The 24,458-nt window shown below is 45.5% G+C and overlaps 1 protein-coding gene and 1 pseudogene across 1 annotated transcript; both read left to right on the forward strand.

Moving 5' to 3' along the window:
- The first annotated feature begins 3,876 nt into the window (after positions 1–3,876).
- HUS1 (HUS1 checkpoint clamp component) lies at positions 3,877–21,489 on the forward strand. Its single transcript, XM_056856995.1, has 8 exons — positions 3,877–3,931; positions 6,493–6,620; positions 9,491–9,667; positions 12,671–12,778; positions 15,757–15,831; positions 16,817–16,916; positions 19,108–19,239; positions 21,350–21,489. Exons 1-8 carry the CDS (start codon positions 3,880–3,882, stop codon positions 21,430–21,432), a joined length of 855 nt encoding a protein of 284 aa, XP_056712973.1. The 5' UTR covers positions 3,877–3,879; the 3' UTR covers positions 21,433–21,489.
- On the forward strand, positions 16,168–16,307 carry LOC130484883 (U2 spliceosomal RNA; annotated as a pseudogene).
- Positions 21,490–24,458: the final 2,969 nt, after the last annotated feature.

The following is a 24,458-nucleotide window of genomic DNA, read 5'->3' on the forward strand; positions in this document are numbered from 1 at the left end:
TGGACTTAGGTATAACTCTGTTTAGGATTGCATTGTTAATGAACCAACAATACTATTAAGTCATAATAGACACAGGTTATATATAAAAGTGTATTAAATAATAAAACTACATAGTCAGACATATAGGTTGGACTTTAGGAGAGCTAATTTTAACAAACTTAAACTTATGCTGGGTAGAATCCCATTGTCAGACAAATTTAAGAAGGGAGTTCAAGAAGGGTGGGAGTTTCTCAAAAATAAAATACTGAAGGCACAATCACAAACCATTCCTATGAGAAGGAAAAATGGGAGGAGCCTAAAGAGGCCAGGGTGACTCCATAAACAGCTTTTTAAAGAGTTGAGAAATAAAAAAGACTCCTTTAGGAAGTGGAAGGAAGGCCTTATAACCAAAGAGGAATATAAACAAATAACTAGTGCTTGTAGGGAGAGCGTTAGGAAAGCTAAAGCTCAGTATGAGCTTAGGCTAGTGAAAGATGCTAAACACAACAAAAAAAGGGTTCTTTTCCTATGTACAGAGTAAGAGTAAGAACAAGGACAAGATCAGCCCATTGCGTGAACCGGAAAGTGAAATTGTAACAGGAGATGAAGAGAGGGCAGAACTCCTCAATTCCTACTTTTCCTCAGTCTTTTCTTGCGAGGGAAGTGGTGCCCACAATAAAACATATGATGAAGGAACGGATTTGCATTCTAGGATTGGCATTGGGGTAGTACACAAACACCTAGTTTCTTTAAATGAAACAAAGTCTTCTGGGCCAGATGAACTGCATCCAAGAGTACTCAAAGAACTTGCAGATGTCATTTCTGAGCCTCTGTCTATTATTTTTGGAAAGTCTTGGAGAACAGGTGAGGTGCCAGAAGATTGGAGGTGGGCAAATGTCCCCATCTTCAAGAAGGGGAAATAGGAGGATCTGGGTAACTACCGACCCATCAGCTTGACGTGTTTTTGAACAAATCAGATTGATGTGTTTTTGAACGTTCAAAAACGTGTTTTTGAACAAATCATCAAACAGTCAGTCCTTGAGCATTTAGAAAGGATGGATCTGATCACTAAGAGCCAGCAAGAGTTTCTCAAGAACAAGTCATGTCAGACTAATCTCCTTTTTTGAGAAAGTTACTGCATTGCTGGATCAGGGGAATGCTGTAGACATAGTTTATCTAGATTTCAGAAAGGCTTTTGATAAGGTTCCACATAGTATTCTAGTTGATAAATTGGGAAAATGTGGTTTAGATCCTATAACTGTTAGGTGGATCTGTAACTGGTTGACAGATCGCACCCAAAGAGTGCTTGTTAATGGTTCCTCATCCACTTGGAGAGAAGTGACTAGTGGAGTTCCTCAGGGATCTGTCCTGGGCCCTGTGTTGTTCAACAACTTTATAAATGATTTGGATGAAGGAATAGAGCGGATGCTTATTAAATTTGAAGATGATACTAAATTGGGAGGGGTAGCAAATACAGTAGAAGACAGAGCCAGGATACAAGATGATCTTTGCAGGCTGGAGAACTGGGCTAAAACTAATAAAATGCACTTCAACACAGATAAATGTAAAGTTCTACATTTAGGTAGGAAAAATCAAATGCATAATTATAGGATGGGGGAGACTTGTCTGAGCAGTAGTGTGTGCAAAAAGAATCTTGGGTTCTTAGTAGACCAAACACTGAACATGAGTCAGCAGTGTGATGCAGTAGCTAAAAAGGCAAATGCGATCTTGGGCTGTATCAACAAAAGTATAGTGTCCAGATCACACGAAGTGCTGGTATCGCTTTACTCTGCTCTGGTTAGACCTCACCTAGAGGACTGTGTTCAGTTTTGGGCACCGCAATTTAAGGAAGATGTAGACAAGCTGGAACGTGTCCAGAGGAGGGCAACAAAGATGGTGAGGGGTTTGGAGACCAAGCCCTATGAGGAAAGGTTGAAGGAGCTGAGTATGTTTAGCCTGAAGAGGAGAAGACTGAGAGGGGATATGATAACCATCTTCAAGTACTTGAAGGGCTGTCATATAGAAGAGGGTGCCGAGTTGTTTTCTGTTGCCCCAGGAGGTCAGACCAGAACCAACGGGTTCAAATTAAATCAAGAGTTTCCATCTAGACATTAGGAAGAATTTTCTGACAGAGCGGTTCCTCAGTGGAACAGGCTTCCTCGGGAGGTGGTAAGCTCTCCTTCCTTGGAGGATTATAAGCAGAGGTTAGATGGCCATCTGTCAGCAATGCTGATTCTATAACCTTACGCAGATTTTGAGAGGGAGGGCATCTTGGCCATCTTCTGGGCATGGAGTAGGGGTCACTGGGGGTGGAGGTAGTTGTGAATTTCCTGCATTGTGCAGGGGGTTGGACTAGATGACCCTAGTGGTCCCTGCCAACTCTATGATTCTAGATAAGATAGGCTCAATTAATTTGCTTCTCCTCTAGGAAACAAAGTTATTTTGGATATTTCTTTTTTTGCCATCAAGTTACAGCTGACCTATGATGACCCAGTAGGGTTTTTAAGGAAAGAGACTTTCAAAGGTGGTTTGCCACTGCTTGCCTATATGTCGCGGCCCAGGTATTCCTTTGAGGCTTCCTATCCAAATACTAGCCAGGCTCAGGGCTGAGAGTGTGTGACGGGCCCAAGATTACCCAGCAAGCTTCCAAGGCACAAGTGGGGATCTGAACTGGGGTTTCCCAGGTTCTGGTCCGACACTTTAACCACTACACCAGGCTGACTCTCCCTTATTTTTCTTACAACATAGTAAACACTATTCTAAAAAGAGTTTCTGCATATCTAAATGACATCACCACATAATACTGTAATTAGTAAATCTGTAATTGATGAAGGAATTATGCTGTGTATCAAGGCAACGTTTAAGGATCTTTGGACACAGCCTGCTGCTGGTCTGTTCCATACAAGGAAACGTGCCCAGTTTCGCAGATCAGTTTCCCCATTCGCAGGATTGTTTGTGAGTGGTTGCCTGAAGTGTTTTTGAACATTCAGAAAGTGTGGAGTATCATTCACATATTCTTGTCCTTGAATCCATGGCAATTCCATTTAGGCTGGGGTAGAATTCCTGCTTTGCAGAGATTAGAGGCGTGGAAAGGCTGCAAGTAGAAAAGACCCTCTCTATTTGTATCTGGACAAGAGGCAACAGTTAGGTCAGGATATGGAGAAACAGAATGGTTTCCAATTGGCAAACGTGTTAGATAAGGATGTATTTTATCTCCCTGTCTCTTCAATAATGTGTCGTTGGAGGAAAATGTTAGGGATACCCTGGACCGCCAAAAAAAAACAAATCAGTGGGTTATAGATCAAATCAAGCCTGAACTGACCCTAGAAGCTAAAATTACTAAACTGAGGCTGTCGTACCTTGGTCACGTTATGAGAAGACAAGAGTCACTAGGAAAAGTTGAGGGCAGCAGGAAAAGAGGAAGATCCAACAAGAGATGGATTGACTATAAAGGAAGCCACAGCCCTCAGTTTGCAAGATCTGAGCAGTGCTGTCAAAGATAGGACATTTCGGAGGACTTTCATTCATAGGGTCGCCATGAGTCGGAAGCGACTTGACGGCACTTAACACACACACATCTCTGAGCAGTGCTGTCAAAAATAGGACATTTCGGAGGACTTTCATTCATAGGGTCGCCATGAGTCGGAAGCGACTTGACGGCGCCTAACACGCACCCGCCCCCAACAAAAATCCCTGGAGGAGGTGTCCGCAGAACGACACTTCCGGTTCCCTACAGGCGGCAGCGGGGAAGCCGTGGTGCGCCTCAGAGGGGTAGAGCGGCCGCTTCCGGTCCCGCCCGTGGCGGCGGCGTTCGAACGGCAGCCCGAGGGGGCGGGGCGTCGCTGTGGGCCTTCCCCCCTCGGCCTCCGCGCGGGCTGGGGAGCCGAGGCGGCCTCTGCCATGCGCTTTAGGGCGAAGATCGTGGACATCGGGTGCCTCAACCACTTTACCCGTGAGTGGGTCTTATCGGGGGGAGGGGAGGGGGTTCTGGCTGGGGGAAGGGTCGAAGGCAGGGAAGGAAGGGGGGAGGGGGGGGTCAGTCTCTTTCTCTGCTCCTCCCCTGTGATGTTGCAGACCGTATTGGGAAACCCACTCACCCTCCCACCCGTTCCCGGCTGCAGAAAGTGTAGGAGCTCCGTCATCCCCCCCCCCCGCCCGTTGCATTCCTCTTGTGTGCTTGAGAGCTGTGATAATATGCACAGGCGAGGAAGTCCCGTAGGGAAGACCAGAGGAGGGAAAGAAAAATGTGTTTTAATCTGAGTTTTCAGCTAAACATTAGGAAGGTTGGTTCTTGTAGGTTATCCGGGCTGTGTGACCGTGGTCTTGGTATTTTCTTTCCTGACGTTTCGCCAGCAGCTGTGGCCGGCATCTTCAGAGTAGTAACGCTGAAGGTCAGTGTCTCTCAGTGTCAAGTGTGTAGGAAGAGTAATATATAGTCAGAAAGGGGTTGGGTTGGAGCTGAATCATTGTCCTGCAAAGAAGTATCCAAGGTAATGTGCTAACCATTGTCCTGTAAGTATCAAGATAACGTGCTAATGAGGGTGTGGTATGTTAATATGGAACCATTGTATCCTGAAGTGATCTGTTAATGTGTGAAGTCCAAAGCTAATCTGCATGGCTATTGCTGACTGTTGCCTTTGTGAGTCTGGAGGTTTTCAGAACAGGAAGCCAAGCCTTATTCATTCTTAAACTCTCCTCTTTTCTGTTAAAGTTGTGCTGATGTTTATGAATTTCAATGGCTTCTCTGTGCAATCTGACAAAATAGTTGGTAGAATTGTCCAGTCTTAGGAAGGTTACTTTTTGCAGGGCAATGATTCAGCTCCAACCCAACCCCTTTCTGACTATATATTACTCTTCCTACACACTTGACACTGAGAGACACTGTCCTTCAGTGTGACTCCTCTGAAGATGCCGGCCACAGCTGCTGGCGAAACGTCAGGAAAGAAAATACCAAGACCACGGTCACACAGCCCGGATAACCCACAAGAACCGATGAACTCTGACCGTGAAAGCCTTCGACAACATTAGGAAGAACTTTGGTTCTTGTAGGCTATCCGGGCTGTGCAACCGTGGTCTTGGTATTTTCTTTCCTGACGTTTCGCCAGCAGCTGTGGCAGGCATCTTCAGAGGAGTCACACTGAAGGACAGTGTCTCTCAGGAAGAACTTTCTGACAGGTTCAGTGGAACAGGCTTCCTCAGGAGGTGGTGGGCTCTTCTTCCCTGGAGGCTAGATGGCCATCTGTCAGCAAGGCTGATTCTGTGACCTTAGGCGGATCGTGAGAGGGAGGGCAGGAAGGGTTGTGTCAGTGCTTGGCTCTCGTGGCCCTTTCTTACATGCCCAGGGTAATGCTGATCGCCACTTTAGGGCCAGGAAGCAATTTTTCTCCAGGCCAGGTTGGCCAGGGATCCTAGAGGTTTTTTGCCATCTTCTGAGCATGGAATAGGGGTCCCTGGGGTGTAGGGGGAGGTAGTTGTGAGTTTCCTGCATTGTGCAGGGGGTTGGACTAGATGCCCCCTTGAGGTCCCTTCCAGTTTTATGTTTCTAGGTTCTGTGATGCTTTTAAGCACCCCTGCTATGTGTTTCAGCTGTTCTGTTGATTTTCATGTAAAGAGGTCCTGAGGTACTAGAAGGGATTATACCACTCCAGTTCAAATTAGTGGAACAAACCACTTAAAATTGCCTTCATTAGCTACAGAAGTGGTTGTTAGACCAAATGACTAAATGGCATTTCCCCCCTTACAATGGTTGGCAATCTTGCCAAAAAATGTGTACCAGAAAGGATGCTTGTTGGCTCAATACCGTGATGCTTGGGAAAACATGATAACCTTCTGCCTCGTGTTCAGGCCTTCCCCAGAGTGATCCCAAATGTCCCCTGATAAGGACTAGAATAATAAACTTTATATCCCATCCTCCCCCAACAAAGCTGGACTCAGAGCAGTTCACATCATCAGTGGAAGAGCCTCTGCTTGGCATGCAGAAGGTCCCAGGTTAGATCTCCGGCATCTCCAGTTAAAAAACCAAGCAGTAGGTGATGTGAAAGACCCCTGCCTGAGACCCTGGCGAGCCGCTGCCAGTTTGAGTAGACAGTACTGACTTTGATGGACCAAGGGTCTAATTCAGTATAAGGCAGCTTCATGTATTCAGTATAATCAAACCAGTCATAAAATGCATATTGCAATATAATATAAATTAATACACTATAATAAAATTAATTAGACAATGGTGAAAATTTGCACAGATTTCCTAATGGTGCCAAAATAATTTCCCAGCAGGGAGAGGTGTCTCCACAACACCAATAATAGATCTCATACCGCAGGGAGGAGAGATGAATCTCAGATTAAACTTAATTTGGAACAAATCCGAGGAAAGAGGCATGACAGCCAATAAGGAACAGAAGGGGAACTGGGAAGGAGGGAGGGGGAGGCCATTTCGAAAAGGGTTTTTTCTCAGAGTTGAGGGGCTGTTAATGAGCACCCGTTTGGAGGTTACTTTGGAAACTGCTGTCCCTGTAGGTACGATCAACACCATTGCCAAGCTCACCAAGACCTGCACCCTCCGCCTCACAGTGGACAAGCTGTACTTCATCCTGAGTGACAAAGTGGCCAATGGAGGCGTTGGCATGTGGTGTGAGCTCAGCCAGGTAAGGCGCAAGGGAAGGAGCTGGGGCTGAAGATGGCAGCCTGAAAAGTTGTACCGTTTACCGTGAAGTTCTTAGTGTGCCCTCAAGTCACACCTCTCATGAGGTTTTTAAGGCAAGGGACATACAGAGGTGGTTTGCAATTGCCTTCTGCGTAGCAACCCTGGGCTTCCTTGGTGGTCACCCATCCAAGAACTAAGCGGGACCGACCCGACTTAGCTTTCGAGATCTGACAAGTTCGAACTAGCCCACTCCATCCAGGGTGCCTTTATTACTGTTGCAGACATATTGGCTGAGAGGAGAGCGGGTGGCCCTAGAGTGTGTCTAGGCCACTTTGTTTCCCACTTCATGTCTTGAACCTCCCTCTCCAAAGCAGCACTGGAAGGGACCGTCTGCAGGGGAGAAGCGGCCGAGAAGGCATGAACTCTTTCCCTGCCTGCTGCTTTTTCCTTCTCCCTCTTCTCCCTTCATTTGTGTTTCAGACCTGTGTTTGTGAGGGAGACATGTATCTAGAATCCTGGCTTGCTTGGTGAAAGGTGGGAGTGAGTTTTGAGCAGAAAAGAGCAGTTGGAGGCAGGAATCTTTCCATCCCCACTACTTTTGCCCTTTAATTGGAGATGCCAAGGATGGAACTTGAGACCTGACGCTCGAGAGCCAATGTGGTGAGATGGTGTAAGTGCTGAACTAGGATCTAGGAGACCCCAGTTCAAACCCCACTCTTCCATGATGCTCGCTGGCTGATCCTGGGCCAGCTACTCTCTCACAGCCTCACCTGCCTCACAGGGTTGTTGTAGGGATGGGAGAAACATGCATGCTGCCCTTAGAAGAAAAGAAGGATAAATATGTGTCAGATAGTTAGATAGCTCGAGCATGCAATCTGTCATGAAAATATATCTCCCCTCCTTTGCTGCCTTAATTCTTATCCGTTACTCTACATCAGTACAAAACATGCATTGGCCCTCTGCATTACAGAAAGGGAATATGTACAGTTTGATTAGCCTCCTCATTGCCATCTTTCAAGATGTGCAGCATTCTTTAGCAAGTGTAGTTATTCGAAGCAAAACTGTTCTGGTGCATCCAAGACTGATGGGTGATTAGGCATCGACACGTAGGAACACAGATACGGTTTAAATCTTTTATTGTCCTTTAAGTATGTTGCAAAAAGAAATAAAAGGGTCGCACCAGTAACAGGAAATAAAAATAAGGGAAAATAGGTGTAGAGTCAGCGGCCTCAGCAGGGACTGCCCTCTTCTCTTCTGAAGCTTGGAAGGGTCGAGCCAAGGGAGCTTTCTTAGCCTCAGACCATTCTGAGGGAGAGTCCGAGTCGCCCTCTCCCTCAGAAGAAGCCAGGATCTCTCCGCTGTCAGTTGCCAGCAATAGGATCTGTGACCATGCTCCTCCTCGGCCTCCGCTCAACTGGCCTTTTATAGGCCTGGCTCCCGTCCCCTTCCTCCCAGCCCCGCCCCCCCCCGAGGCGTTATTAGGGCCGAGGTCACCACCTCCCGCCCCCATGCACAGGCCGGGCTTCCCAAACGGCGCAGGCGCAACCGCGCCTGGACGGGCACGCCCGCCTCTCAGCTGGGCTGCTGGGTCACAGCTGATGCGCGGCAACGCGCCACCGCGGCTCTTCGCCTTCTCGCCTCCCGAGGGGTTTGTCAGCCGGCTCGCCCGCTCCTCCGCCCGGACAGGTCTGTCACTGGATTGTGTTTGCGCCGCGATGCCTGCGAACAGAGTAAGCCCCTCAGGTAAAGGGACGCTTCTCTGTGCCTCCGGTTGCCCGGGTGGCTCTTTTCCCTTCCCTGTGGAAGGTTCTAGGTGGGAGGCGAGTCCCGGGTGGAGGTCCGTCTCGGGACAATAGGTAAAAATATTTTTTTAATTACTCAGAATAAAAATGCCCTGCATGTTTCGCCCAAGGGGCTTCTTTAGGGAAATCTGTAATATACAATATATAATTACATTACTGAGATTATACCAGTAAATATTTGGTTAAAGTTATACAAACATATAAAACACTATATTAAAAATCAAAATACAAGCTATATCTTATACAAAAAAGTGCCAGACCAAATTTGTTCTCAAGAGTGTACCCAAGAAAAAGAAACGCAAAAGAAAGAAAGAAAGAAATCTGTAGCAAGTTGCTAATGAAAGGACGAATGAATTTTAACCAAATATTTACTTGGGTGAAGGTAAAAAGGTAAAGGTCCCCTGTGCAAACACCGGGTCATTCCTGATCCATGGGGTGATGTCACATCCCGACGTTTCCTAGGCAGATTTTGTTTACGGGGTGGTTTGCCAGTGCCTTCCCCAGTCATCTTCCCTTTACCCCCAGCAAGCTGGGTACTCATTTCACCGACCTCGGAAGGAAGGCTGAGTCAACCTTGAGCCGGCTACCTGAAACCAACTTCCATTGGGATCGAACTCAGGTCGTGAACAGACCTTGGACTGCAGTACTGCAGCTTACCACTCTGTACCATGGGGCTCTCACTTGGATGAAATGCCTGTGAATTTTTATTCTGAGTAATAAAAAATGTTTTTACCTATTTTACACCATTGGCCTTGGCCTTATTTTTCCTTTCAGTATGTAGATCATGGCCCTTGTTTCATGGCAAGATATTTGCTGCACTCCAGGCAAGGGAAGGACATTTAAATCCCACTGAGAATGAGGAAAGACATAAGTTTTGCTTTCTCTGAATTACGGGTCATTGCCTTTGCTTGCTGATGTCACCCAGTTTCTGCTTCCTCTTTTCTCCAGCAGAACATGCTTTGGAGAGGAAAGGAGGGATTTAAGCTGTAGAAATCAATGGGGATCTTTTCAATCCGTTTGCATTCAGCACCGTCTATGTGGTCATTCCTTTCCCCCTTGGTTGTTTTAGGGGAACTTCTTTGAAGAGTTCCAGATGGAAGGGGTAGCTGCCGAACACAATGAAATTTATTTGGAGCTGTCTCCTGAAAACCTCTCCCGAGCCTTAAAAACAGCCCAGAATGCCAAGGCTGTGAAAGTCAAGTTGACCAACAAGCATTGCCCCTGCCTCACAGTAGCTGTGGAACTGGTAAGGACTAGAACTGCTTCCTTATTGGTCTCCTGCCTTGATCGAATATTTCGTTATTTAATTCTGCATGTGTTTCTCTCCTTTATTTTATTTTTTTAAAAACTAACCATTATATACAACTGCTGAGAACAAGCTGCTACAAACTTGAGTCTCACTATTGAAAATCACAATTTTGGGGAGGAGGGGGACAAAGAATGGGAGGAGGACCTTAAAGGATCCTTAGGCTTCCTAGTTGAGCTTAGTTTTTGTTACTTCACAAACAGCAGTGATTCAGAATGTTCAAAGTTAATGAAGTTTTGGAAGTTCTGCCCTAGGCCATTTCACTACCATATTTCCCAACCATGCTTTAACTCAGGGGCGTCAAACTCAATTGTTATGAGGGCTGGATATGACATAAATGTCACTTGGTCAGGCCAAGCCATGCCTTGCCTGCCTAGATTGAGAGTGTGGGGGGGGGAGCGGTGGCTGCCTCGGCTGGCTCATGGGCCGGATAAAAGTTCTCAAGGGGCCAGATCCAGCCCAGGGGCCTTATGTTTGACACCCTTGCTTTAACCTTTTTTCTTAGCCCCTACAAGCTGTGTGTGTGTGTTAAGTGTGTGTTAAGTGCCGTCAAGTCACTTCCTACTCATGGCGACCCTATGAATCAATGTCCTCCAAAATGTCCTATCTTTTATAGCACTGCTCAGATCTTGCAAATTGAGAGCTGTGGCTTCCTTTATTGAGACTATCCATCTCTTGTTGGGTCTTCCTCTTTTCCTGCTGCCCTCAACTTTTCCTAGCATGATGGTCTTTTCTTGTCTTCTCATAATGTGACCAAAATACGATAGCCTCAGTTTAGTCATTTTAGCTTCTAGGGTCAGTTCTGGCTTGATTTGATCTATAATCCACTGATTTGTTGTTGTTGTTTTGAGTCCACGGTATCCGTAACACTCTCCTCCATCACCACATTTCAAAGGCATCTACTTTCTTCCTATCAGCTTTCTTCAATGTCCAGCTTTCACACCCATACATAGTAATAGGGAATACAATGGCATGAATTAACTTAATCTTGGTGGCCAGTGACACATCCTTACACTTCAGAATCTTTTCTAGCTCCTTCATGGCTTCCCTTTCCAGCCTCAATCTTCTGATTTCTTGACTGCAGTCTCCCTACAAGCTAAGCATTCCCAAAGGGCCTCCCACCAGCTTCTGTGTGTGTGTGTGTGTGTGTTGATTCCTAGTGATATCCTATTGGAGTACAGTGTCACTTTTTAAAAACATACAGAGGTCGTTCGGGTCACAGCTGTCAGTACAGGGATGCCACCAGATGTTTCCTTTACACCACTATGTTCCAGGGGCCCCTCTGTCTGGAGCCATTTACAAACATCTGAGCCCACTCTGTGGATTACACAGGGTTCTTTTGTAAAGCATGAACAGTGAGGCGATTGACAACTGAGTTCATTTCGAACACTTTTTGGTCAGTATGTATGTTTTTAATTGTGTCAGTGCCTACTGCGACATTCAGCACGGAGGCAGCATCCTTCTCAGTTCAATGCAGGAGATTAACAGAGCAATCCTGAAGGGGGGTGGCGAATGGCCTTAGGAGTTGGTGTGATTCCTGCGCCGGCGTTAGTGCCACTTGCGCCACCTAAATGAAAACTAACGCCGGCACAGGGCCACTTACGCTGGCATTGGGGAACAACGCGGCAGCGTTTCTCCAGTGCGAGGGCTCGTGCTGGCACCAAAGGAGGCATTCCTGAGGGCGGGGTTGACTTCAGTCAGCTCCCTGAGCCCTTTTGCCCCAGGAATGCCCCCTTTTGCCGGCGTGAACTTGCGCCTGCAAAAATGGTGGTGCAGCCCCGTGAAACTGCATAGAGCAGTTCCATGGAGTTTAGGAGAAATTGCATTTTTGGCTTACTGCACCGGGCCAGCAAGCCGCTCAGGAGGCGGCGCGGTTGCACTGTCCCTTGGTCTGCTGCAACTACCCCCCCCCCCCCTTGGGGATCGCACTGCCCTACTACTCCTGTGGTGTTGAGTGAGACTTTTCAAGATCACTAGAAATCCTCTCTGTTGTTGCAGGCGGCTTGTTTCTCTGGGACTTCTAGTACTGATATCCTTCTTTCTGACCATAAGTCCCTTAAAGTGGCTTCCATTTTACCCTGCAGTTTGGAATTTCCCCTGCCCTACACCAGGACTTTCTGCATGTATTGGCTTCCTGTGATGAGTTTGGAATGGCAGTTCATAAATGTCTAAGTTTATGAACATTTTAGTTCCTCCCAAGACTGGAGATCATTACCATCCCGGGAGCCAAGGAGGGAAGATGCCCCCCCCCCACACACACACACACACTGCTTTACATCTGGTGTTATTGTCTTGGGCCATTTATGCAGGGTCGATTTTGATGCTCACTCAAAGCTGCTTTTTTAAATCCACCCTTTAAAATGACTCTTCACAGTCCCGACGCAAGAGGAGAAAGTCAAACAAATTCCACCACCACCCCACTTGCCTGGTCCTTCATTCCTTTGTTTGCATAGCTATTATCAGTGGTCATTTGTATAGTTAATTCGCGGGTGTAATTTTTCATGGTTCCTTCAGTGAATGCTTCGATGCGGGGGCAGAGCAAATGCAAAAGGTCGCGTTAAGGGGCTCTTAAGGAATGCAAAGCAGGTATGCGCTGGCTTCGCAGTGATGGGGCTGGTTCAGCAAGAAGGAATAAAAAAATATGTGGGGCACTTCAGGCTGGAACGCGCTGCTAATTACCACGTGTAAACAGACTTGGTGTGTCTAGTGATGGGGAGAGTCAGACTGTTGGAAGCACAGCCTCTGTTCCACGTACCTCTGCTATGCATGAAGCTTCAGCCATACCAGTAGCCGTAGCATCTTCTATAGATAAAAGTGATTTTGAGGGATTGGGTAACAAAAGACATTAGTATCGTTAGTAGCAAAGTGGCAGCCGTAGTTGTCGTGATTAGGTCTTCTTGAATGTAACCGTGCACTTGAGTTAACCTTTTCCTTTCTCTGTAGCCGTCCTTGTCAAGCAGTAGCCGGATCGTGACTCATGACATTCCAGTGGGAGTAATCCCAAGAAAACTATGGGATGACTTCAAGGAGCCAGTCGTGCCAGATTTTGATGTGAGGTGTTTTTTTGTTTTGTTTTTTTAATTTCCTCAAGATAAAATGTTTTTCAATATGCTCTCAACTGAATAGAGAGGAACAGCTCAATAGGAAGTAATTCTGGTTTTTTTCCTGTACTCTTTTTTGTGTGGGCGGGGGGGGAATCTGAATTCTGACAGACAGAAGTATTACTACACACGACTTGTAACTGACAGGTGGAATTTGCTACCGCAAGGTGTGGTGACAGCCACTGGCTGGATCAGGGCCTCCCAACATGTTGCCTGTGGGAACCAAGTGTTTTTAGAAAGTGGGTGGGGCCAGATGGGGCTTTTCCCTGCTGGGCTTCTGATTTTGCCACTGATTGACTATGCTGATTAACATAGCATGTTTAGTGGCAGCTGCCACCACTGTATGTTTTATTCTGTATGTTTAGAGAGCCAGTGTGGTGTAGTGGTTAAGAACGGTGGTTTGGAGCTGTGGAGTCTGATTTAGAGAACCGGGTTTGATTCCCCACTCCTCCACTTGAGCGGTGGAGGCTAATCTTGTGAACTGGATTTGTTTCCCCACTCCTACACACGAAGCCAGCTGGGTTACCTTGGGCAGCTGGGTTACCTTGGGCAAGTCACGCTCTCTCAGCCTCACCCACCTCACAGGGTGTCTGTTGTGGGGAGAGGAAGGGAAGGCGATTGTAAGCCGGTTTGATTCTCCCTTAAGAGGCAGAGGCTAGTTACAGCTCTCTTAGAGCTCTCAGTCCCATCTACCTCACAGGGTGTCTGTTGTGGGGAGGGAAAGGGAAGGTGATTGTAAGCCGGTTTGATTCTTCCTTAAGTGGTAGAGAAAGTCAGCATATAAAAACCAGCTCTTCTTCTTCATATGAATAAGCCTAGTTGTGGTTTGAACCTGAGCAATCCCTGCTCCGGTATCGCAGACTATTTGTGCTTTATTGACAATTCACATGAAGTAATGACCCACTGCTAAGTAGCTGGCTGAGCTGTTAGATCAGGGGTCCCCAGCTTTTTTGAGCCTGGGGGCACCTTTGGAATTCTGACACAGGGTGGGGGAGCCAACCACAAAATGGCTGCCACAGGAGGCGGAGCCAACCACGCAATGTCAAGGAGTGAGATTACGCCAAACTCTGGTAATAACTCTCAGCATTTCAGGCTGAGGCTCTCCTTAACAGGCTGCCTTTGAAAATGAACATATCATTGAAAAATATTTTCTTGCACACACGTAACTTACCATCGGTCGTGCAGTGTCGATCCTTGTGCTGTGGTGGCAGCTGTTGTCCAAGCAACATTTTTAAAAATCTGCGCAGCCAATCAGATCCCCAGTGACCAATCAAAGAACCCTGCTGGGAAAAAGCCCTACTCACTTTCTAAAAATACTTGCCAATTTCCAGGAAAGGTGTCAGTGTTGGTGTTAGACGATGCAGCACATAGATGCAGCACATAGATGCTCAGTTCTCTTCTTGAAGGTTCAGCAACTATGTGGTTTAGAGTAGTTGATGATATTTTTTCCTGTTGACACAGGCGGTGCAAAAATGTCCTGGGTTAATAGCATAATATAAGCCCAGGAGTAAGGCCTAGTTGATGCATGCTGGAGAACGAGATGGGGCAATGTTGAACTAGGAAAATGATTGCACCATTGTGATCTGCAGTTGATGGATTCTGCTCCTGAAGGTCTGTTCACACAAAGCAACCTCTCTGCCAACAGAAGAGTAGTTCAGCAGGAGAAAGCTTCTGCGTCCTGGAGAGCTAGCGTTGTATAGTGGTTAAGAGTGGTGGACTCTAATCTGAAGATCTGGGTATGATTCCCTACTCCTCCCTGTGAGCGGTGGACTCTAATCTAGTGAAGCAGGCTGGTTTCCCCACTCCTACACATGAAGCCAGCTGGGTGACCTTGGGCTAGTCACAGTTCTCTTAGAGCTCTCTGAGCCCCACCTACTTCACAAGATGTCTGTTGTGGGGAAGGGAAGAAAAGGTGATTGTAAGCCGGTTTGAGACTCCTTAAAAGGTAGAGAAAATCAGGGTATAAAAACTCTTCTTTGCTTGCTGTGTCTGTTTTCCATTGTCAGGGTGGGAACATCCATTGGGACTGTCCCCGTTGTCTGATCCAGCACAGTTCCTTTTGACCACCATTGACGTGCGTAAATCACATCACATTTTAAGTGTGCGTAAGGAAGTTATTCCGTCTGCTGCAGGGGGCTGCTGGTGCTGCAAGGGGAAGGGAAGGAAACCCAGGAAGGAAAACACAAAAGAGGCACGGGAGGTGGGAGGGGGAGGAGGAAGCAGGGGATGTGAAGAAAGTGGGGGCTAGAACAAGTGGGTATGGGGAAATGAGTGCAAGCAGAGACAGTATAGGGAGGGAGACCAGCAAGGAGGGAGGAATATGATTTCCCCTCCCGCGTGAGTCTATGCAGGTCCCCCATTTGTAATTTTTAACCAGAAAAGTTGATTCTTTTTATATTTCTCAGAATTAATTTCTGACATTCTAATACACTGAGAGATTGCGTCCTTCACTCTCTACTTAAGGCAGTATATCAGAAGACCATTGATCGTCCAGAATTTGTTTATATCGATATGCTACCTTGAGTATATCTTTTGAACTCCACTGCTGTGCTGTTTGAATTCTTGCTACCAGTTCTAAGTAAACTTCACCTTCAGTTTTCATTCTTTTCAAATATCTCAGCGTGAATGGATGGACCTCTTTGAGACCTACGTTTTCACCATTTGGAAAAATATGTCTTCCGCTGGCACCCAAAACAGAATGTCCATGCAGGACCCCGCACATATAATATGTTGCTTTTCTCAGCCAAGTGTAGGCAGCTTCTCTTTCATAAGTGTAGTTTGTTCTCCCTGGAGTTTAAAGTCCTCTTGCAAAGATATGTAAAATAGGTTTCTGTTCCGTCCACATTAGAGTCCATCAGCCAGTAACCTTCTGGGATGTACCTGTCATGCATCTGCACTGTCTTAAATGCACTTGATCTGATCTTGTAGGTCAGCATTTATTTACCAGTCCTGAAGACCATGAAGAGCATCGTGGAGAGGATGAAGAACCTCAGCAACTCTATAGTAAGTTATTTATGTTGTGAATTTCAGAGGGAGGGCTGACCACATCCCTTAGGGTGAGTCCTGCTTCAGACTTAACCAATTCCCATCTTGGGGACTTGTTTGGCTCTGAAGCATTGCGTGGCATGAGAGATGAAATCCCACCCCCTTCAGCAGGGAAGGAGCAGTATAATTGTTAATGCAACTTGTGGATAACTATCGAGGTCAACCACTTGGAATCCGGTCATTTCCTTCCGTCAATCCCCCTCCCTCCCAATGCAAAGAATCCGCTGCCTCTGAGAATACAGAAGTTGGCTGCCTCTGCCTTGAACAGACCTTGTGGACGTTCATACATGCAGTATTGTTTCTCTGCCTTTTGGCTAAGATCAAGTGTAGTAACAGTATTACTCCTTTTTTTACAGTTTCATAGTTGACTGTTTCTTAAGCGAGCACAGCTAGTTGGTCTGGAATTAGGGTTGCCAGCTTCTTAACCATCCCCTCCTCCTGTGTCTTTCGCAGCAGCATGGTCTGAAGACATAAGTAGATGGTGGTGCTTGCCCCATGTTGAAACACTTAATTTCTGCAAGTCACATTACTGCTGAATGCACAGGAGCAGACTAGTGCTGGTTTGTTTTCCTTCCTGGTCAGTTGGCAGCCATCTTGCAGTAGTGGTGTTAGTTTAGCACAGGCCCTTACATGAACAATATACAGCTTTTGTTGTTTCAATGTATACCCTGCCTTTTGGCTCCAACAGTACCCTATTTACTCGAAAGGAAGGCCCCCTCTTTTTTCCCCAATGGCATAAGTACTTACTGTATATCGTGGATTGTGTGATATATTCCAGTGCAGTTGTCTATCCATGCATCTGTTACTGTATCTGTAAGTATATTTTCAGGATGAAGGCCTTAATTCCTACATATCTGCCCACCTACTTTTTTGGAACAAAGGTTTGCTACCAGAGAGCACTTGCTGGTTGTTAAATATGACCACAGTTTTGCTTCCCTTATAGGTAATAGAAGCAAATCTAAATGGCGACATGAACTTGAAAATCGAAACTGAACTCGTGTCTGTCACAACTCATTTTAAAGAACTTGGGAATCCTCCCTGGGGTAGGTTTCTCTTTCCCCTTTCAGAGAAGATAAATACCACAGGTTTAACTGGCTAGCTCACAGAGAAATAAATATTTAAACCATTAAGATTGTTTCAGAAAACGATTTTCAGCCATTTTCATGATTGTTGTAAACGAGAGCTTGGCTGTGTTTCATTGTAATCATGTTTCTTTTCCAACGTTAAAATGCAGGGGTTGGAAATGACCAAGTACCTTTGTAACGTCAAATAAAATAATGGTAGATAAGTTTATTGTAACCACGTGGTCATAACAAGCATAAAATCGAAAGCAAAAACATAACCATAAAATACAAATAAACTGTGCAACTATAAAATACAATATGCCAGTAGTGGTTACATTCAGAATAAAGCCTAAAATATTTTTTCTGATTTAAAAAGATAAGGCAAAAATAGCCACTTGATAACTGACGTATAAAAAACATCTGCCAGCAAACACTCAATAAGTTCCACATCTGTCCCTGTGAAGTTGATGATAATGTGACCCAAGTCACCTTTCTCTTATGTCTTCATAAAAAGGGTGATATAAATTGTAATGTTTGAGGTTTTCCATTTGACCCTGGCTATGGGGACAGAGGCGCTGCTCTACAGGAACAGAGGGAAAATTAGACATATCAAGCTTGGCACTGTTTGAGCGCAGCCCCAGTTACAAGGGCTTCAGATTCTATTGTGCAACTGTTCAGAAACACTGCTAATTACTTGAAATAGACACCGCTTTGTTGGCACAATCTTTGCATAATTAGTATAATTAATAGCTGGCTTTTAACCTCACGGATATAGAGGCTGCTTCTCACAGGAGGAGACTGCAAATCACTCCTTGCATCAACAAAGCCTCTGGCTGCTTGTAGCAGCTTTCATGGATGCTTTGGGCAGAGTGCCTGTTCCAGCCCCTTGGGCGGGTAGCATTGCATCTGCTCTTCCAGCGTGGTGTAGAGCCAACGTGGTGTAGTGGTTAAGAATGGTGGTTTGCAGCAGTGGACGCTAATATGGAGAACCGGGTTTGATTCCCCATTCCTCCACTTGAGTGGCGGACGCTAATCTGGTGAACCGGGTTGTTTCCCCACTCCTACACAGCTTGCTGGGTGACCTTGGGCTAGTCACAGTTCTATTAAAAGCTCTCTCAGCCCCACCTACCTCACAGGGTGTCTGTTGTGGGAGGGGAAGGGAAGGTGATTGTAAGCTAGTTTGATTCTGACTTAAGTGGCAGAGAAAGTTGGCATATAAAAACCAACTCTTCTTCTTCTCTCTTATTTCTCCTGTACACAGAACTGAGAGCAGGCAGGGGCTGCTTCTGATACTTCTGTGTCAGCCAAACTCTGGTTTTCGAGACATTTTAATACTGGGATTGAAGAAGAAGAGTTGGTTTTTATATGCCGACTTTCTCTGCCACTTAAGAAAGAATCAAACCGGCTTACAATCGCCTTCCCTTCCCCTCCCCACAGCAGACACCCTGTGAGGTAGGTGGGGCTGAGACAGCTGTGACTAGCCCAAGGTCACCCAGCTGACTTAGTGTGTAGGAGTGAGGAAACCAATCCAGTTCACCAGATTAATGTCTGCCGCTCACGTGGAGGAGTGGGGAATCAAACCCGGTTCTCCAGAGTCCACTGCTCCAAACCACCATTCTAAATCACTACACCACACTGGCTCTACACCACGTTGGGGCAGTAATGTGGTACCATGTGAATATCAGCTGATTTTCATAACTTGCCTTCTGAAAATCGGGTAGCTGTGGTTAAGTGACAGTCTTTCAGCCGCAATTCTTTCACATCAACTGGGGACACTGATGGTCACCCTTGTATGCTGGTTGTGACAGGAATGCTATTAAACAATCACGTGAAGAAAAGCATGAGAACACCCATGAAGCTGCCATTAAGGTCAGCATTGTCTACTCAGACTGGCAGCAGCTGTCCAGGGACTCAGGTAGAGGTCTTTCACATCACCTGCTTCTGGGTCCTTTCAACTGGAGATGCCGGGGATTGAACCTGGGACCCTCTGCATGCCAAGTAGATGCTCTACCACTGAGCCACTGCCCCTCCCCTTGGGGCTTCTGGCCAAACACATGTCGTATGCCCTACTGCTTGCCACCTAAAAGTGTTCACAGAGTTATTTATAGCTGATCCTGAAAGTATGTTTTTGCAGTTAGCAGAAAGTTCTTTTTCATGTGTGAATTTTTAGCAGCAGATAATGGCTCTCAAAGTTCTACGCAAGAGAGGGATCCCGAGAGCATGGCAGAGGCGCGCATTGACATCAAGAAGCTTCTTCAGTTACTTGCTGGGCAGCAAGTGAATCCCACAAAAGCCCTGTGCAGTGAGTGTTCTTTTTGGCTTGCTCTTTCGATAAGTTATTTGATGGTCTGGAGAGCAGCATGTAGACACCAAGTCATGGAACCTTCTTAAAAGGCCTGTCCTTTCTGTATGAGCTAGTCCCCACGTTATCTTGTGTGAATGTATTTTTGGGCGCCCTTTCTTAAGAGTTCCAGATTTAAAAACCTTTGTGTTTGCAAAATTACAACAGCTGGTTTGGAAGCAGCTGTGAATCGCAAAACGTCTTGACAAGTTTGAAGGTTGTGTGGAGCAGTTCTGGTTTTGAATGTAACAGTAATGTGATGGTTCGAGCGTGTCACCCCTGATTAGTCTGGGGGTACATCTGCTGTGCAAGTGGACTTGCCTGCCTGCATAAATATCCTGGTTACTTATAGGTCAGTCTACTGCACTGTGATTCCTGATGAGATGCCTGAATAATGCTCAAAAAAGTCAGCTGACCCAGAATGCGGTGGCCAAAATAGTATCTGAAGTTGTTTGGAGGGGGTGTACAACTGCTGTTGTTAGAAGATTGTCTAGAGCAGTGGTGTAAAACATAAGGCCCATGGGCCGGATCCAGCCCCTTGAGAGCTCTTATCTGGTCTGCGAACCAGCCAAGGCAGGCCCCCCCCCCTCAATCTGGGGTGGCAAGGCATGGCCTTGCCCGACCAAGTGACATTTATGTCATATCCGGCCCTTGTAACAATTGAGTCCAACACCCCTGGTATAGAGTCCATGTAGTTTCTGGGCAGAGTTTAAAATGCTGTGCTTGACCCCAAGAGTCCCATATCTTCTATTTTAAAGTAGCAGAAGGAATACCGTTTCTCTTATATTGTGCTGTAGGCTCTGGGAATATTAGCAGGTGTTTGCCTGAGCTTTTTGAGGAGACGACAAGTCCTTAAGAACATAAGAAAAGCCCCGCTGGATCAGACCAGTGGTCCATCTAGTCGAGCATCCTGTCTCACACAGTGACCAACCGGTTCCAGGTCCAACAAAAGGGCAGAGAAGCCGAGGCCTTCCCTTGATGGTGCCTCCTGGCACTGGGATTCAGAGGTTTTCTGCCTCTGAACGTGGAACATCCTCTCATAAGAAGAAGATATTCCAAGCTTACTGACTCTCCACTTTCCAGGGCTGGCTAATACTCAATTTATCCAGGCTTCTCATGGTTTTTATCTTCATTTCTACTACAGGTTGAGTATCCCTTAACCAGACATACGAAATCCGGACTGACCCAAAAAACAAACGTTTTGAGTCAGCATACACGCCTCTCCAGACTCTGGAGAGACTGGGCGCTGCGGATCTGACTGAGATCTATGCCACACGGCCGGTCCAAAGTCAGGAGAGGCTGGACAGCGTGGATCTGACTTAGGAGAGGCTGGGCGGTGCGGATCTGCGTCACGCCACCAGCCCTCTCTGGACTTCAGCCATAGGAACCTATCTACCTACCTGCCGGAGACGCGAAGAGAAACAGCCGGCCGGAGGGAGAAAGAGTCGCCCCCTTCCCTCTCCTGCTGTGGCGCTCTGGGAAAAGAGGAGACAGGAAAGAGGATGGAAAGGGTGGGGCTATAAGGATGGGAGGGAGCCAGGGGATATAAAAAAGTGAAGCCAGCATTCCCTCTGTGGGGGAGGAAACTACCACTAGAACGCCTATTCCAAAATCCGGAAAGATCCGAACTACGGAACACTTCTGGTCCCAAGCAGTCCGGTTAAGGGATCCTCAACCCGTACTGTGCTTTTTATAATCCACACAATTAATTAGAGATAGATAATTTATTTACGGCCCTTAGCCAGATAAAACAAGATAAAACAGGAAACATGGACTAATAAATTCTTACCAATTAATTTGATTTTTATGATGAGCATGTTTTACTATATCATACCTCGCTCTTTGTATGCCTGCCTGGATGTTTAGGTTAGGAAGGGAGGGCTCTCCCCAGCCATTTGTGTGGGGACTGTAAATAGGTCATATTCCAGATGGGAGCTCCTGAACTTTGAGTTGCTCGGCCGAGGAGTGTCCTGCCTCCCAGGCTGAAGGAGCTGGCCACAGCTCATGAGCCACAAAGCATGGCATTTCAGCCCCGGTACCATCTTTTCAAAATACGGGTTGTATTTTGCAGATATCGTAAGCAAGAGGATCGTTCACTTCATCCTGCTCCACGAGGACGTTTCCCTTCAGTATTTCATTCCGGCCCTTGCGTGAACTCAGTAGCCGTCCCAAGCGCTGCTGTTACCTATGCCAGAGTCTCTCCTCAAAATGCCAAAATAAAGAAAGAACAGAAGGGTTGAAGTGTTGATAGTTGCATTGTATTTTTATTAGCTGGTTTCTATGTTCAGAATAATAATTTTAGTCTTATTTCACTGTAAATACATTTCAGTAACTGTTGGTATTTTTATTTAAATTTTAATAAACAGTTTTTTGGAACACTGGTTGTTCTCTTGTTATAAAAAAGAAAGTAACTGGGTTTTTAAATAAATAAATAAATAAATTTTTCATAGTTGGGAGCACAGTGGGCCGTATCCTACCAGCATCTCCACTAGCAAAAGAGGGAGAAAGAGAGGGCTCCTTTTGACCACTCACGAGGTTTGCTGGGAATTGTGGCACCCATAAAGCCATGCAGGATGGTGACTGAACTGAGGAGGAGAATCAAAAGAGCAGAAAAGCTGATAAGATCCATCTTATTGACGGCTTTTCAGAAAACAATCAGGAAACAAATTCACCGTTGACAGAATGTGGATGCTCTCTGTGATCAGTCGAATGCAGCCGTGTCTCAAGGAACTAAGCAAGGGGCATCGCAATATCTATTTTTATGAGGTCTACCACAGTCTTCCAGCAATTTGAGCTAATTTTTTAGCTTAGCAGTTGCGCTGTGGCTGAAGAAATGAGGGGAAGAACCAACCCAAGAACTGAGGATTGCTGGAAGGTTACAGCACGAGAAGAGAAGAAGGCTGGCCAGGAGTGGCAGACAGCATGCTTCTCCTTCCTCTAGATTTAATTTCTATATACTTGGTGAAGAGGTGGTGCGATGGAGTGGGGTTTTTATTTCAAATAATAAGGTGGTCAGAATATATATGGCACTTGAGAGGCTTCGTGAAGTAAAATTTAAACAAGCTTATATTTGTCACTGCTTAGGGTATGGTATAGAACAGGTAAATAAAGTTTCATAAAATGCATTTGGCTGGTCACAGAAAAACAAGAAATAGACACATATACACACACACATGCAAGAGATATTTTGAGATGTAACTAAGAGGTTTCACCTATAAGTGATTGAAACTTGGTTTCCTACTGAGAGGGCTTTCTTTTTGTGGCAAGTTCTTGTTGGTTTGTTTTCACTTTTAAGTTTCTTTTACACGGCATTTCTTTACTTTTAGGCATTAGGGATCTTTGAATTGATTCCCCAGTTTCCTCTCTTAAACTGGACTGGGATCACTCTTTATTTTAGAGCTTTTTCTTTTTAAACCCTTTTTAGGGATCGCTTGTTTTCACCAGAGCTATTTCCCCTTTCTTTCTAGCTTCGAGACCACTCCTTTCAGTAGAGCTGTTTCCCAAATGAGGCTCTTGGGATGCACTCTCTGAACCAAGAGCTATAGTCCTTGTATAACTAGTTGTTGACCCTATCCTGATCCAACAACTCGCAATGTGTTCCCTTTTGTTTTTTGAACTCCTGAGAAATCCTCCACCAGGTAGCTTTAAAGCATATACAGCTGTTTCCCAGCTCTCTTGTTTGTTCTCTCCTTCAGTTAACTAACTGTTCTTAACTGTCACAGCTCCAACTGCCTCGCTCAGAATTCCACACAACTGTCATAATAATAATTTATTAATATGGTCACTGACCAGCAAAAACAAGCAAACAACAACAGCCACAATAGATAATATGAAAACCACAACAACAGCTACTACAAATAATCTAAGCTTAAAAATTACATAATTTCCATTTGTGACCCCGCTCTTCCCAGCTAAAGCCAGGCTCAGAGCGGCTTACAGAATATAAAAGTCATATTAATAAATAAATAAACATTAAAACATTTTAAAATAGCCCTATAAAATCATAATCATACGAATTTACCCAGGCGCCTCTAACGTACGAGTCACAATACAACAACCCAGCTAGGCGAGCAGATGGAAGGCACCAGATGTTATATAAACATCGCATAACTTGGTGTGACCCCTTTAATATTTTGAGTAATAAAGTATTTCTGTTACTCTTATCCGGTCAGGGTACGACGTATTTTAATAGCTGCACACAACTGTCAGTAATGCAGCCATCTGTCATAGGTGGCCATACAGGTTTAATGTCACAAAGGCTTCCCACCATCCTGGGATTGAGAATCAGAGTCCTAGACCACCCTATCATTGGGGAAACTTTTTATCTATTCCTGCATGAAAATATGGGTGTTTGTTTTTGGGGAGGTGGGAGGTGCCCTGTCCCAGTTCCTTATGCCCATGACAGATTTTCTTTACCCTTAGAAGCTCCTTGTTCCGTTGATCTTCAGCAGCACCGTTTTGAATCTAATGTTTGGGGGATATAAGGACATAAATTTTGCTACTGCCAATGTAATCTTGGGGTCCCTATCACTTAATAAAAAAGGCATTATATCAGAGTCAGAGGCATTGGATTTATGTATTAAAAGAGGAGAGAGCTTGCAAAACACAGACAGAACTTGGCAATATTCCTAACTTTAATTAAATAACAAAAACTCCACTAATCACCAAATATAAAATACTACCTAAGCAGATACTAAATAACCCCCCAATCTCCAGTTTGAATGAGATCACTCCCAACAATTCGAGCAAAACCTAACAAAATGAGCAGCAGGCTGCACTCCCCTCCAGGGAGGGAGAGAGAAAAAGCCAGTTGTCTTCTAAGTAAGTAAAAATAACAGCCAGTTAAAGAGGATAAGAACCAATTTAAAATAGCAAAATAGCAAAATAAATCCTTTTGAAAAACGTAGATAAAATAACCTAGGAGTAAACTAAGATTAAAAAAATAAAATACAATGTAGCTGTCCAGCACAGAGGTGACTCTGTTTGCACAGTGGAAACCAGAAGTAGTAGTATTAAATAAGTGCAGTTTGTGTTGACCTTTCTAGTTTTTCCCCTCTGTTTCTTTTTGCCTATTTTCTCTGCTGTTTTGCCAAAGACACATGCCAAGTCCCCAACCTGTAACAATCCCCGGCCTCCATCATGTTTAGGGTTGCCACTGCCACGTGGTGGTGGGCAAACCC

Source organism: Euleptes europaea, chromosome 11 (genome assembly GCF_029931775.1).
Source record: "Euleptes europaea isolate rEulEur1 chromosome 11, rEulEur1.hap1, whole genome shotgun sequence".
NCBI lineage: Eukaryota > Metazoa > Chordata > Lepidosauria > Squamata > Sphaerodactylidae > Euleptes > Euleptes europaea.

What these genes read in the sequence shown, in the direction of transcription:
- HUS1 (XM_056856995.1), top strand. Translation starts at nt 3,880, where the DNA reads ATGCGCTTTAGGGCGAAGATCGTGGACATCGGGTGCCTCAACCACTTT. An exon ending in CAGTCGTGCCAGATTTTGAT is followed by an intron (nt 12,779 to 15,756) that starts GTGAGGTGTTTT and finishes CTGATCTTGTAG; the next exon opens with GTCAGCATTTATTTACCAGT. An exon ending in TCCCACAAAAGCCCTGTGCA is followed by an intron (nt 19,240 to 21,349) that starts GTGAGTGTTCTT and finishes TGTATTTTGCAG; the next exon opens with ATATCGTAAGCAAGAGGATC.